General features: G+C 35.8%; 1 protein-coding gene across 1 annotated transcript in view; it reads left to right on the top strand.

The window, feature by feature from the left end:
* The window catches only part of LOC148952906 (uncharacterized), a 90,977-nt gene that overhangs the window by 4,373 nt on the left and 70,312 nt on the right, over nt 1–16,292 (top strand). Inside the window, exon 2 of the mRNA XM_089087819.1 lies at nt 5,251–5,309. Within this exon, the coding sequence (XP_088943945.1) occupies nt 5,261–5,309 (49 nt within the window). The 5' untranslated portion in view covers nt 5,251–5,260. The remainder of the gene's footprint in view (nt 1–5,250; nt 5,310–16,292) is intronic.

Below are 16,292 nucleotides of genomic sequence, written 5' to 3'. Positions count from 1 at the left end.
GGGAGGGGCATAGCTGCCCTTCGATAAATTTGACTCTCAAAAATGGCTCTTCAACATCCGAGTTCAAACCCAATTAGCCCCCGCCAAAGTGTATATGACCCCGTTTCCAAAAAAAACCTTAAAAGCCCTCAGAGCAGAACTTACAACCCGTGCCTGAGGACCTTGTAGGGGTTCTCATCCTCAACGACATAATTTCTGGACTTTTAACCTCCATCAAACAAAATAACTATTTCGAGATTTTGACTGGAAGTGTTTGGGGAAATGATGGGCGTGGGGGGAGGGGGTGGTTGCCCTCTAATCACTTTTGACTATTAAAGAAGGCACTAGCCCTTTCAATTACCAACCGACTGAGCCCTTTTCGAAGTTTCTACAACAAAAAATGGCCATCTTAAAATTACTATGAGTATGCGTTTCTGGAAAATACGACGTGTGTGGGGGGGGGGGGGAGGGGCTATTTATCTTCTAATCACTTTGACTCTTAAAAAGAGCACTATAACTTCTGATTACCAATCCAATGAGCCCTCTTTGAAGTTTATACGACCACCGTTTCTATAAAAACCTTAAATGCCCCCGGGCCATAACTTGCAACCCTTGACCTCAGGGAGGGATAAATGGGGGGAGTTATCTTCAAAGAAAAACTGGATGGACCTTTTAAACAACCTGAAAAAAATTGAGAAATCACAGCTTAGTTGGTAAGTTGGTTGTGAAATTATTTTTTTATTGTGGGGGACTGGATGACCTCCAATCACTTTTGACCGTTAAAGTGGCCAGTAGAGCCTCTTATTACCAATTAAATGATCCCCCGTCCTAAAATAACCTTATCTCTACACAGGGTATACCGTACACCCTGTGCTCGGCGGGGTGTGGGGAAGGGAGGGTGTCATTCTCAAAGTCATAATTTCCAGACCTTAAAACTACACTGAACAAAATGGCTATCTCAAAATTTTGATTGGATGTGTTTGGGGAAGTTATTGACGTGGGGGAGGGGGAGCGGGCTGCCCTCCATGAGCTCATTTGAAGTTCTATGCCATTTCTTTCTATAAGAAGTGCCCTGGTTAAAAAAAAAATATATTGTGCCCACATCGCTCTTCACTTAGGCCTTGCTATCGCGCTGCCCATGATATTTTGTCTTGAAATTTCAATTATACAGCACTGGCTGATAAGTGCTGATTAGACCAGGTATGCCCCCCTAAAATTCAGTCTATGGGCACCCATGGTCGCTACTACCCAGTATAGGGTCCGTTTTATCTTTTCCTGAGTTGAAAAAATTTTCAATTTTTTGTTCAGTTTTTTAAGAAACAGAGATTTTGTTTTAATTTTTCCAAGTTTGTCACTAAGTTTTAAGATGTATGGTACATCTTAAATAAAACATAAAACTGTCATGTCCTTTTCATGTCTGAGAAGCTGGTAATTACTTGAAGAAAATTCAACCCCTTTTTTATTTTGTAGAGGGTAACTAGAAACCACTAGGCTATAAATTGTGTACTTATAAGTGACTGACAGTGTTTTGAATGGCTGTATGGTCCCATACATTGGAAGTGTTCAGAAGAAAAAGACTATGGGTTGTATAACTAGTTAGAAATAAAAAAAATAAAAAAAAATGCTGAAACCCCTAAGTTTAATACATGCCCAAGGTATTTATGTTGTTCCCAAGATGCAGGAAGCACATCTTGCAGGGACAGAAATAGTACAAGAAATATCTTTTACTGTTTGTAAATAGTTTACAAATGTCATTAATTCAAGTGAAGAAACCTACTAGAACTATCATTAAAGATAAATGATACTTTCCTGTTTCTATAGAAACAAAAAAGATGGACTATTTTGAAACAGCAATCAATGGCTAATTTTATGACACTTGGATTTTCCACCCGAAACCAAAAGTTAAAGATTTTTTCTTCAATTATCAAAGTACAGTTGGTTTAGAGCCATCTTTCAAATTTGTGAATTTTTTGAATCTTCCAGGAAATTTCTGTGTTTTGATTTAAATGTTTGGCTTTAACTTTATTAAATTCAGCAATAAAAAGGCATGCAATATATCAAAATGCTTCAATTTTGATGTGATGTGACTCATGACTTGATACAGGAAAATATAGCATAGGAACAGCTAGAATCTGGCGCTACGCCGATAAGGGAAAACCGGCGGCGGCGGGGCCGAAAATAGCAACGGCACGATCAATGTTGACCCTCAAATATTAATGTTTTCATCAGTCTTTCTCAGATCCCAGCTTGAATTTACAAAAGATTTGGGCCTATTCGTGATTTAAAAATTCGCAAGTCACTGGCTGGACGCTGGTCTTCTTTGTTATTCATCAAAAGAAGTAGAAAGCTGGTAGAAACTAAATGGCTGTAGCGTTTCAGAGCCCTTGCATAATAATTGAAATAATAGATAATAGATCCGCCATGGCAGTCAATAAGATCCAAGGAATCTAATCAAAAGGAATACACACAAATCAGATCGGATTTTTATGCTGTTTTCAAATATATAAATTTCATCAGTTTAGTATTATCCATCAAAAGCTATGAGCCTGAGAATGTTTGCCTTATATTCAAAAAAGTGGGGAAACACCCCTAAAGTCATTGAATCGTAATGAAAATCATCAGATTCAGCGTAGCAGATAACTCTATTGTAGAGATTTAAAGCTGCTATATGCAAAAATGTAGAATTTTTTTTTTTTTTTGCCAGAAGAAAGATCACGGATGTGTTTTTATTTTTTTCTTCCCATGGGTGATTGTATCAACCCAGTGGTCCTAAAATATCGCGAGAGGGTTCATTCAAACGAAATTGAAAGTTCTATTACCCTTTTTAAGTGACTAAAAAAATTGGAGAGCAACTAGGCCCTTTCCACACTCATTTTTTCCCAAAGTCACCGGATAGAAATTTTGAGATAGCCATTTTGTTCAGCATGGTCAAAATATCTAATAACTATGTCTAGGTGTAAAATGACCGGCAAAAGTCCCCAGGGAAAGGGCTGCAAGTTGTGAACTTTGCCCATTGTTTTAATATAGCATTTGTTATTGGGAAGTATACAGCCATATTTTTTTTTTTTGGGGGGGGGGTGTACTTGGGGCAGATTTCTAAGGGATAATCTTCCTTTGGGAGGGAAATTTCTGATGAGTGAATATTCTGGGAGAAATATTTTATGCAAATTGTGTTTTAATTTTTCCTGCACGGTGAGCCAAAATCGAACCTGCCTTTGTTGAAAAACGTTCAGAAATGAAATAAAAACAATTTTTTTAACTGAAAGTAAGGAGCAACATTAAAACTTAAAACTAACAGCTATTCTTCCGTATATGAAAGGGGCTGTCCCCTCCTCAACGCCTCACTTTTTACGATAAAGTTTGACTCTTTGTCACCGCTACTTTTTAAAAAAATAAATAAACTTTAGCGTAAAGAGCGAGGCATTGAGGAGGGGACAGTCCCTTTCATATACGGAGTAATTGCTGCTCGTTTTTAACTTTTAATATTACTCCTTACTTTTAGTTAAAAAGACTTGTTTTTTTTATATAATTTCATAAAGACAGTACTTTTGTCAGCATATGAAGAACCATGTATATTGCAATTGTATTTGTCTGGTTTATATGTGAAATAACACAATAGACAAAAATTAACAAACAGTAATGAAGAATTATGGTATACAAAGTAAAATTTGGCAGGGATAGTTACTAGTGACAAATCACTAGTGCTGGCACCGTGATTGGGAGATTTTTGGGGATTAGGGGAACCAAATTTTTTTGGGGGTGATACATGGATTTTCAAGGAAATCCCCGAATTTGGGGATAGTGCAAGCTCTGCTTGATTTCTAATCAGGAAAATCGAAACACTTAACCACACAAGAAAAGAGAAGCTCCAACTTTGTGATTGATGCAATAAAGAATTGCTGCAAAATTAATTCATAGTCAACCAAACGCCTCCGCCTCTGCCGGCGGCGGCACACGTGCGGCGTGTTGGTGGTGTAGCAATACTTCGGCGGTGGTCAACCAGGCGTCTCGTTGGCGGTGTTTGGTCAATGCGCTGGCGAGGCAGCGGGGTCTAGGAATAGCATTGAAATATATGAGCTGGCTTTGGCTGACCTGCCCCATGGGGTGAACCGCATGTTTTTTTTACTTCTTGAAGTTGAATAAAAAAAAAAACATTTTATAGTCAATTCTATGACTTTGAAAAATGTAATGGAACAAGTCACTCATATCACAAACTAAAAAATAACAAAACAACAAAATTCTTAATTTGCAATATGTAGGATGTTCTTATTCATCATATTATCATGTTTCTTTCTATTGTTATATAGCCTACTTTTTAAAATCATACTAAATAATGTTTGCATAAAAAAATTTGCCACAATTTAAAATGTGCACAACAATGGAAGGAAGCACAATAACCAGATTACTACAAACATGTTTAATGTTATAAAGTAGGAATTTCATTGCTTTACTTTTTACATTTAGTTTTTATGTATCTTAGGACTATAGCTATATGTGGGACCATCACAGAAGCAGTTTTTACTGTCATAGAGGAAATTATGATATACAGAAAGAGCATAAAACAAAGAATCTAATGGTAGACCTACTACTTTTATTTAATTACCATGTTTTCTTTAAATGTAAACAACCTCAAAAAATTTACCTAAGATTTCTTTGGTAAATTTTCTGTTTAACATAATGTTGAGATAGCTAAAAAAAATAGATATAACTTCAGAATCAGATTTTCATCCTGAATCCAAAGTAGACTAAACATTGATTTGCATCAGATATAAACTTTATTTCTATCATCCCTAGGGTGGAAATATACACCCTGAATTATAAATGTGTAGTGAATTTTCTGCAAGTCATTCTTTTCTTAAATATGAGGTATCAATGTAAATTTGAGGATGTTCAAAAGGAAATACTATTAAATTATAAAAGAGACCTAAAATAACCTGAAACTATATACTTAAATTATTCTTAAAGATGTTTTACTTTACTTTACAACCCCCTCCCACCCCTTGTGTGTAAATACATAGCCAAAAGTATATATTTCACATGTATTGTTCATTTTTTGATTATCCATAACTCTTTTGCTCAAATGGATTTGACTGCAAAGAAAAAACATTGACAAAATAAACAAACAGAAAAAATATGTGAAATGTAAGATTTAAGCTGTATATTTGCACAGTGGGGGGGGGGGGGTATAAATTGAAGTGCATTATTTATTAGAGAAACATGTTAAACATGATTATCAAGATTTGTATATTTACTAGGATTGGACTCTTTTAGGGGTCCTGAGATGCAACTGTCACAGCAGTATCCATTTTATTTGGAAACATATTTGAATAGTGAGTCAAATGGTATAGAAGCCAACTCTTCTGTAAATACAGTATGGTAGTTATTTTTAAACCATTATAATAAAAGTTTTTATTAGCAGCCTATTCAAATTCATTAAAAGAATGCTTGATAAATTTGCAGTTAAGAAAAAAAGTTAGCAAATATAAAAGTTAATATATTATTTGGTGCCCTTTCATAATTTAATAATTGCTTTTGGGGTAAATTACATTGTGAGCACTTAAAGGGCTCTAAACAGCCTATACTAACTAAAAGTTTAAAACTAGTTTCTATATAACTGCCTAGTGAGAAAAAATTGACATTTGTAGATACAGTAATTATTGTTTTCCTGAGTCTTAATAACAAAATGTTATTTTGAAGAAAAGGTGAAATCCTAGTTTAGCTACTTTTGCTATCTTGGACAGGGGTTAGGTTAGGAAAATGAAACTTTCAGTAGTGAATCTAGGTCCAAAAACATACTCTGGGAAGGAATTGTCAAGCTTCTAAGTTACCTCTTATCTAATTTCTAAGTCTTGGAAATTTGTCTACAAGATAGGTTAGACATAGGAATTTAGACAAAACAATATTTTAGCTTAATTTTCAGTTTCAGACTCTTTTTCTCTGGTTTCAATATTGAAAATACAATTCCTTTTACTTAAGTAGAATTATAAGCTGTAACTATTGCTTTTTTTAGTTAGGGAAATGTATTTACAGATCTTTGAAACCTCATAAATTAACTGAGCAAAGTTGTGAAGCTGGAACCACTTTTCTTGTACTTCATCTAAGCAGAAGATCTATTTATTTATTTTATTTATTAACTGAAAACCCATCTACAAAAACATGAAAAGGACAGCAAAATATAAGACAAAAAAAGAAAAGAAAACAATAGTATGAGACAAATATTGACAAAACCAATAAGATCAAATAAGAACGTCAATTATAAATAAATCAAGGATAAAATAGGAACAAAATCAAACAAAGCAAAAGCAAATTCATACATACAACATCAACATTACAACTATATAGAAAAAATAAAAAAATAATAATCAACAACAGACAAAGTTATTGCACTTGAAGTGGGAAATGAAACCATTGCGCAGGGTTTCATTTTTATTGTCTTTTAGAGGGAAAAGAACTGGAATGATATACTTCAAAATATCATTCCAGGACATACTCCAGTCTGTAGATCCATCCCTGAAAGTTTCACTTTCCTAACCTAACCCCTTTCCAGGATAGCAACAAGTAGGTAAAATAGAATTATACCAAAACTATATAGGCCTATGGCAATTTTATTACAGTATACAGTGTTTTCTAACAAACTTGTTTGAAAACTTTTGGTTTCTTTGTGCTGTTATATCTTTTGAGCCCCATTAAGGGCTCAAATTGAATTTTGCCCTAAAACAATTACTAAACTATGAAAGAGAATACAAAAAGGCATCAAGTGATATGTTCCAGGGTTGCCAACCCTTCAAAACAAAATATACCACCAATGGCACGAAAAATGTACCAAAGACAAACAAATTGTACCATATCCTGATTTTTTTTTTTTTTTGTGATGTACAGTACTATCTATGAAAATTTTGTATAAGAAATTTTTATTTACTTACTTTCTCCATTCCTTCATTTTTATTTCTCTTCTAACCACAGTATATAAATAATAGGCAGTATGATTGTTCCCTATCTCAACCATTATAAAAACCCAGACCATTCATTTTTATTACTTCTAATTAATGATTTTCATATATGTATTGGAATAAATTAATTTAAAATTAGATTCTTTAAAATTTAGTGTTACAGCATTGAAGCCTAGTTCTGCATTCAAGAGAGATCTGACTTGTCTACCCATGAAAAAATTGAATATTGCTTATGTTTATAGTTGTTTAAATGTTCTCCAGAGCACTTGCATCTTGGTCTGGGTTTTTATAACGTTCAAAAAAAAACAAAATTCTACATTTTTGCATATAGCAGCTTTAAATCTCTACAATAGAGTTATCTGCTACGCTGAATCTGATGATTTTCATTACGATTCAATGACTTTAGGGGTGTTTCCCCACTTTTTTGAATATAAGGCAAACATTCTCAGGCTCATAGCTTTTGATGGATAATACTAAACTGATGAAATTTATATATTTGAAAACAGCATAAAAATCCGATCTGATTTGTGTGTATTCCTTTTGATTAGATTCCTTGGATCTTATTGAATGCCATGGCGGATCTATTATCTATTATTTCAATTATTATGCAAGGGCTCTGAAACGCTACAGCCATTTAGTTTCTACCAGCTTTCTACTTCTTTTGATGAATAACAAAGAAGACCAGCGTCCAGCCAGTGACTTGCGAATTTTTAAATCACGAATAGGCCCAAATCTTTTGTAAATTCAAGCTGGGATTTGAGAAAGACTGATAAAACATTAATATTTGAGGGTCAACATTGATCGTGCCGTTGCTATTTTCGGCCCCGCCGCCGCCGGTTTTCCCTTATCGGCGTAGCGCCAGATTCTAGCTGTTCCTATGCTATATTTTCCTGTATCAAGTCATGAGTCACATCACATCAAAATTGAAGCATTTTGATATATTGCATGCCTTTTTATTGCTGAATTTAATAAAGTTAAAGCCAAACATTTAAATCAAAACACAGAAATTTCCCGGAAGATTCAAAAAATTCACAAATTTGAAAGATGGCTCTAAACCAACTGTACTTTGATAATTGAAGAAAAAATCTTTAACTTTTGGTTTCGGGTGGAAAATCCAAGTGTCATAAAATTAGCCATTGATTGCTGTTTCAAAATAGTCCATTTTTTTTGTATCTATAGAAACAGGAAAGTATCATTTATCTTTAATGATAGTTCTAGTAGGTTTCTTCACTTGAATTAATGACATTTGTAAACTATTTACAAACAGTAAAAGATATTTCTTGTACTATTTCTGTCCCTGAAAGATGTGCTTCCTGCATCTTGGGAACAACATAAATACCTTGGGCATGTATTAAACTTAGGGGTTTCAGCATTTTTTTTTTTTTTTTAATTTCTAACTAGTTATAAAAACCATAGTCTTTTTATTCTGAACACTTCCAATGTATGGGACCATATAGCCATTCAAAACACTCTCAGTCAGTTATAAGTACACAATTTATAGCCTAGTGGTTTCTAGTTACCCTCTACAAAATGAAAAAGGGGTTGGATTTTCTTCAAGTAATTACCAGCTTCTAAGACATGAGAAGGACATGACAGTTTTATGTTCCCTAATTAATAAATAAATAAAAAAAATGTTTTGGCCTGTACAAGTAATAGTCTTGGTTTTACATGGTTCTTAATTCAACATTCAAAATTCAGTGCTCAAAACAAATTTCCAGTTTTTTTTCTTGCATCTTGCTTCTATCTTGTCATAACTTAAGTTGAATAATGTCATGTAGTATCCCAGAACCTGACCTTTAATTTATGCTATAGTGGGAGTCTCTCTAGAAGGTATTGTTAGGCAACTAGCCTATGTTAGTTACTCTATCAGTCAGTGGCTTATCTTGAAAATTTTTTTGGTTAAAGTGTAACTTTTAGTAAAGATAGGGAGTAGGTACCTATTCTTGGATATGATGTAGATAGTTGCAAACAGTTATAATTTTTTGATTGCTAGGACTGTGTAAGTTAGAATTGAGTGACTACAGCTGTTTACTTTTTTCCATTTACACTTAAATAAAAGTTAGCTTTGCATCCAAGCCCTGTTAAATGCAATTGTTCTGCTTCAGAACACTTATCTTAGATTGAAGATTTTCGTGTGTAAAGCCAGTCCTATGATTTAGATTAAGTATAGAATACTGTTTCCTCAAAAGAGGTTTTTCAAAGAAAAGTAAAGAGCAACATTAAACCAGAGGTGGCCAAAAATAAATTGAAATAATTTTCAGTGAAAGACCACTATAATTCACTATCTATAGATAAATTAAAACAAGAACAGGGAGAACCCCAATAACAAATTACAATGAATAACACAGTCTAGCTTAAAACAGGCAGAACTGCCTCAAGGAGAAGCAGGGATAATACTCCCTGTCCCTTGTAAAGACTAGAACATAATTGACACTGAAAACTCAATATTTCAAGCTAAGTGTTAGTTTTTCTCATAACATCACTAAAAAAATCAACATCAAACACAAATTATAGAAAAGAATAAATAAACATGGATTGAATGTTTAATATAAATTAATTTTAGAAGGTACAGGGGGCAAACTCTTTTCGTGGTAAATTCTGCTTGTTTTAAGTTTAATTTAGTCACTTATTGTGCTATATATGTGGTTAAGTGCTCAGAAATTATCTTATTGCTGGGTTTATGTATGCGTTTTATATTTTAGTAATTGTAAAGGGTGATTTTATGTTCCAATCTTTCAGATTTTGTTCCAAACCATAAGAACCAGAAGAATATTTACACCATTCTTTGAATCCTTTGATTAAGAGACACACCCCGAGCTTATCAACATTCTTAGTGCTTTTTTTCTTGTCTTGTTATTTTTAGTGATTTAAAAAAATTGCAATTTTTTATTATTGGGGAATTGTTTGAATTTTTTTAGGATAACAAGAATAACGCAGACATCAATGGAAAAAACGTATAAACCATTGGTTCAGAATAAAATTAGTGACAATATTACAGTTTCGAGGAGATATTCTTAGAGCATGTCTGAAAAATCATAATCCCAAAGACTATAGTTGTGCTCGTTCACTATTCAAGTCAACTTTTCGAAAATATAAGAACTAATACAATTGTAAGATGGAAACACTCACGCAACAACCACTGGAACCCCAAACTGCCAAAATCTTGTTCATGGTTAATCATACCCACTCAATTTGTAGATTAGTGAAAAAGATGAATTTGATAAATAAAAAAAATATTGAATTAAATACTGACAAAATATCTACCATGGTATACATAAAACTCTTTAATTATAGCGGTTTGATTATTGCTTGTAACTGTGAAACAATTAAGTTTGCTAACCTAATTGATAATAAATAATTGCTGCAAAATAATATAAAAACTCAAGACAAAAATAACATTTTTTTTTTTTTAGTTTACATAAAATGTAATTTGAGTTTTTCCAGATTCTCCTCAACCCGAAATAAGTTCATGCTAATTACATCCTCAGGTCATTGTGGTACATTTGGCATTCGTATTGTATTTTTCTGTATCCAAATGCCAGTTGAACTGAATGGTTGAAAACCGAGGAAAACTGAACAAACTTTTTCAATGACAATTTCATTTTCTGAAGGCAATTCATTGAAGCATTGAGAATCGTTCCATGTTATTGTAATCTAAAAAGGCTTCAGAACTATATTAATAAATGGCCTTTGTAACATAATGCAGAATGTCTCCTTTTTTCTGGAACTACCATAGGGCCTACAATTGGACAAGGTCTATTATGTAAAATATGATTTAGCTAGGGGATACTTTTCAACAATGTTTAAGATATTTCTAGGAAAAGGCCTTTATTCTTTAGGAATCATCAAAATTGTAAAAATCCCAGTTTATCTTAGACCCAGATCCTGTGGAAGTTAACAAACAGGATAGTTGGCTGAACTCATACTTTTTCATTGTACGAAATTGGAGCCTATTTCATCATATAATATCCTGCAATTATTTCATCGAAACTATCCAACTAACTCTGCCTAAAGCTTGCATTTCACCAACATATTGCCTACTGTGGTGACAACTTCTGAACGCTCTTTTGCTCCGCTGTTGGATGACAGTGTTTGCATCACCATCAATAACATGCCTAAACCTTTTATTTCCTAAAGAGAACTGCCTTAAACTTTTTTTGTAAAGAGATAAAGATTCAAAACTAGGTCCTTTTTTTACCTCTTTTGAGAATAAAGCAGTAAAATTTTTTTTTATGGGTTTAGTGATTCTTATTTTGACCTGGAGGCAACCCTTGTAAGAGCCACAGAGATTTGAATCATTTTTGGATGTCCTATGGTCCCCTGTGATGTCTTCTACAGATGCCACTTACGATGAAAAATCACTAGTGCCCTTTCTTTATTTAGATTATCCACCCATCAAAGTGGTAGTACCTTAGACCTGATATTTACCATTATCAATGAACTTTACCGTCCTCCCCTCTCAATGGGCCCATTGCAAAACACAGATCATTTTGTAATCCTGTTACAAGCAAAGAACAAAATGCCGAAACCGAAAAGAAGCAAAGTTACAGTTCGCCCACTGAACCGGGACTCTATATGTGCCTTTAGTCAGTGGATTGGTACTTACTCATTTGAAGAAATCATTGCCTTGAACATTAAGGTTGAAACACACAACTCCCTGCTGCTCAAAAAGTTCCATCAATTTTTCCCGACTAAAGTAGTGCCAGTTTTGAATCTGACAAGCCGTGGATCACGAAAGACCTGAAGCGATTGATCAAAGTTAGATGCCGAATACACAGTTCGGGGTGTATTTCAGCTGCAAAAAGGTTACGGAACCGCATTGTAAGTGTCAGTAGACATGCTAAAACGAAGTACGTTATTGAGAAAATTGCCCCCCTGCTTGATAGTGATTCGCGTAAGTGACATTCGGCAGTCAAATAGATGACCGGAAGTGAGCTACGGATGCTGAAAACAGATAGGACTTTGATATCAGCACAAGAAGTCAATTTTTTATTTACCAAAATCTGTACCATGTGTCCATCATTGAGTGAAGTTGAGGTGAATACTCTGATAGAAGACTGCGAACGTGATGAAATCAAGCAAGTTTCTTAGTACGAAGTTTACAGGGAGATACGGAAACTGTAAAATAACTGTGCTTCCTATCCTGGCGAATAGCCAGTAAAACTTTTACGTGAATACGCCATAGATAGATAGATATATAGTTTATTTTAGCCCACCATTAAACAAAAACATGGTGGAGTGTAAGACAAAAAAAGGAATAACACAAAAAACGCTACTTCAAGACGATTAAACTATATACACTACACACACTTATAGCTCGTATATTACATGCAACGGCAGAAAATCATATAGGTGCTCAAATGCACCTTTCCTAACATCGCTTTGCTGCTCTGCCACAACTTCACGCGGATCTGGAATTTGATACTTATTCAAGAGGAGCGTATTCCTCTCGGAAAGCGGTATACATACCAAAAACTTTAAATATTTACATAACGCGGACCGAACTCTTAGCCGCTCTGTTTCAGTAAACCATTCCTAAAGTGGGGAAAGGTAGAGAACATGTGGCAATGCCACTGCTCTATATAGCCTCGCAAAAATTTGCCGGTTATATGAATACTTCAGCTGGGCCAGTTTACCATAACTCACTCGCAAATTTGACACAAAGGTGTCGAGGCAAAGAGTTCTCGTTGTTTTCTTATCTCGGCCGTTATGGAAGACCTAAATATTTAAGCGAAGGAGATGGCCTGATGGTAGTACCATCAACGGAGACAGATGGCACTGGTTCATTCCGTTTTGAAGAGTTGAAAACCAGAAATTTAGTTTTTAGGCGATTAACTTGTAGACCAATAGCACTATAACCAGATACAAGCTTATCTAAATTATCCTGCAGTACATTTAAAGAGAAACACATAGAGAAGAGTACATTAAAGAGAAACACAAGAGAAGTACATTAAAGAGAAAAACATAAGCAAATCATCAGCATAGCTTATCAGACTCAGATTACAAAGATCAAGGCTTAGCCCACCAGAAACTCGTTTGTAACCTTAGAAGTCAAAGTGTTAAATAATAACGGACTTAAAACATAACCTTGTCGGAGTCCTCTCTTTAGTTTAACTGGTGCACTAAGTCTTTCAAGTCCAAGTTCCACTCTTATATAGCTATTGGAGTACCAGTATGATAACATAGCTACTATATGGACGTTAACACCGGCCTCCAGCAGGGTCTGGAAAACAACAGATTGGATTACTTAGTCAAAAGCAGCAGAAATATCAAAACTACTTGTATAAACAGATAACTCAAGTGATTCGGCCTTGGCAAGGATACGCTTTAGAAGTCTGTGGGCGAAAGCACAGCCGAGGTGTTTTGGAACCCAAACTGTCTACAATCTATCAGGCACTTCGATATAACTTCGCTAAGAACCAATCTTTCCAACACTTTGCTCAACGTACTTGAAACAGTAATCGGCCTGTAACTTTCACATTCATTTGCGTTTTTTCCTTTCTTTAGAATGTTTGTAACGACCCCGATACAAGACGAGTTGGGGACTGTGGCACTGTTAATACACATCTGAAAAAGTAGTTGCAGATGTTGAAGCAAAAGCGGGGAACCATTACGCAGATGATTACCATTGACACCATCAAAACCGGGAGCCTTATTACCCTTCAACTGGTTAACAGCCCTAAAAACGCCACTCTTGAATACCACAAAATAATTTCTCTTCTTCAAATGCGGATAAAGACGCGATTTAAGCGGTTCATCATGTTCCTTTTCCAAGGGAATATCTTTTGACCCGAAAAGCTTTGAATAATGTTTTAACCACTGCTCTTCAGGTATCGTGGCACAAGGCTTCGGCTGTATTTTTAAACTTTCGAACCTTTTCCACATTTTTCGAGGATGATGGATCGCTTCTTCCGAAGCAGTTTCTGCTTCCTTCACTTTCAGCTCATCCACAAATTCTTTGTATTCTCTTTTTGTTTTACGAAAGAGATTGAAGATCAAACCAGCCCTCGGTTTGCTGGATTCATGCTACATAGAACGCCAAATCTTAGACCTCTTTTTCGCATGATGCATATAAGGATGGTCACTTCATCCCCTTTTCCTTATACCTTTCCTGATAAGTACACTAGGTCCAACTACAGACTCAGTAACTTATAGCGCGTGAGTGATTTCAGCACAGTATGTATTGAGTGTGATCGTGTCACCACACCCACGGACAAGTAGCTGAAAAGGGATTTTGTTTTTTTGCCCAGGATTTCGTCACACGTCGACTGGTACAAACTGAGGTTAACCTTTTCCCACTCGTGTCTATTTGTGTAAACTGGACTTTTTGATTTCTCAGCGCGACCAAAAGCAACATGAAAATTGAGACCAAGATGATCACTTCTGGTATATACTGAATCCACATGGATAGGCGAGGGAATGGTAAAGTTGGAAAAGACGTGATCAGTATTGCTTGTGCTTCCCGAATTGTGAATGAGTGTGAAGTTTTGATCTTTAATGTAAGGGGGACAGTCTCTTGGAATTCATGCCATAAGAACATCTTGTAACTTTCCTCTCGTGAAAGGATCACACTGGAAATCACCACAGACTAAAAAGCGTGAATTTCCCAGCTTACAGAGTAGCCTTCCAAGTCGAGCGCAAGCCCCAGCATATCGTTTTTCACTACGATCCATGTTCATGTTAGTTGATAAGTAGACATTGACTAGCGCGAAAGCACTGGGACCTGGGAACTCGACTGCTATATAGAAATAGCACGACTCAAGTTTGCAACAGTCGATGGTTTCGTCAACGAATATCGCAAGTTCACCACTAGGGTGACCCCTAGCGCTGGAACGCTTTGCCTCGTGAATATGCGTAGATTTATTCGGAATCGCCTGAAATACTCCAAAGTTATCGGTAGTTAACAGTTGTTCTTGGACGCAAACAATACTATATGCGAGGCACAGGCTCTTGACGTAGTCCAATTTGGCAGCATTATGGCCATAAACATTTAAGAAAAATATGGACAGTTCTTTCATTTTCTGGTCTGAGGATAAGCTTTCTGCATTGCTCGTCGGACTGCTGAACACTGTAGACTAAAGCTAGGATGGGTGATGTTAGGCTCGACGCACAGAGCACACTTCACTGTTTGAGAATGGCATGAGTTTTCTCTACTGTTCTAGTGGGGTCATGCACATCTGGAGCATCGCATGCTGTTGGTGCAATCTTTGGCAAGATGATCAAATGACTGATACTTGAAACAACGCTTGGGATAAACATAACTGTATCGTATAAACATAACTTTAGCCAGCCATGGTTACGTCACTGCCGTATCTATTCCGTAATCAGTCCGTTAGCAAGCACAAGTTGTTGTCAGTAGGGCAGGTTAATAATTGTCCAAGAAAGTCTTATTTCAAGGGCATGCGCCGAGCGTTTTTTTTTCTAAAAATCCTACAGAGCAGGGGAAGTGCCGATTCCCGTTTACCTAACCCCCACAATTTAAGGGAGGTCCCTCCCGGTGGGTAAACCGGCTCTTACCACGGGTAACCGTCCCACTTCTGCCCGCTTAGTATGATTATCTTTCACTTGTATAATCAGTATAGCGGTCACAGTGACGTCAGCAATAATCGGAAGGTAAATGTAATCTGAGAATTTATAATATTTCGTAATTTTGAAGGTCACTGAAATAATTGTGAAATATAGGTCAGGAAGTTCAAAGCTATGAAACGGAAACTCACTGATTTAATACTGTTTATGAAATATCCAATATACGTTCTTATCACTTTGAACTCTGAATCGAATTATTTCTTGTGAAATCTCTAAATTTGGTCATTAATCAGTGCCTCAATGATCAGTCATTCCCCCAGCCTTGGAAACAAGCTTATGTATGTGTCATTCCAAAGGTGAAGCATCCCAAAAGCTGTGATCAGTTAAGACCCATTTCAATCACTTCGAACCTTGCCAAAGTCACTGAGTCCTTTCTTTACCGTGAACTTATGTCACAAGTTGCAGTTTCACTTGACCTGCACCAATATGGTTGTTTAAAAGGGTGTAGTACCCAACTGTATTTAGTTAGGCTTTATCACCTGATCGTGCAATGGCTCGAACCTGGAGACGCTTTCGTTGATTTGCTACTCGTTGATTACAGGAAAGCATTTGATTTGATTAAGCACCTCGTGGCTGCTATGGATCTTAAAAGAATGGGCGTACATAAACATATCTTACTGCTTGTTATTCATTTCCTACGTTCCCAGTACCAGCGAGTCTACGCCCTCTTTCCCGATGTGATGATCCTGACTCTGACTGGGAAGAGATTAAATGTGGAGCCTCAAGGGATCAAATTAGCCGCTCTACGTTACCTTGCGGTTATTAATTATGCTGTGG

The sequence above is a fragment of the Artemia sp. Qi Xiang Cuo genome, chromosome 4, assembly GCF_049724085.1.
Source record: "Artemia sp. Qi Xiang Cuo chromosome 4, ASM4972408v1, whole genome shotgun sequence".
Lineage (NCBI taxonomy): Eukaryota > Metazoa > Arthropoda > Branchiopoda > Anostraca > Artemiidae > Artemia > Artemia sp. Qi Xiang Cuo.
This window is presented reverse-complemented; position numbering and strand designations above follow the sequence as displayed.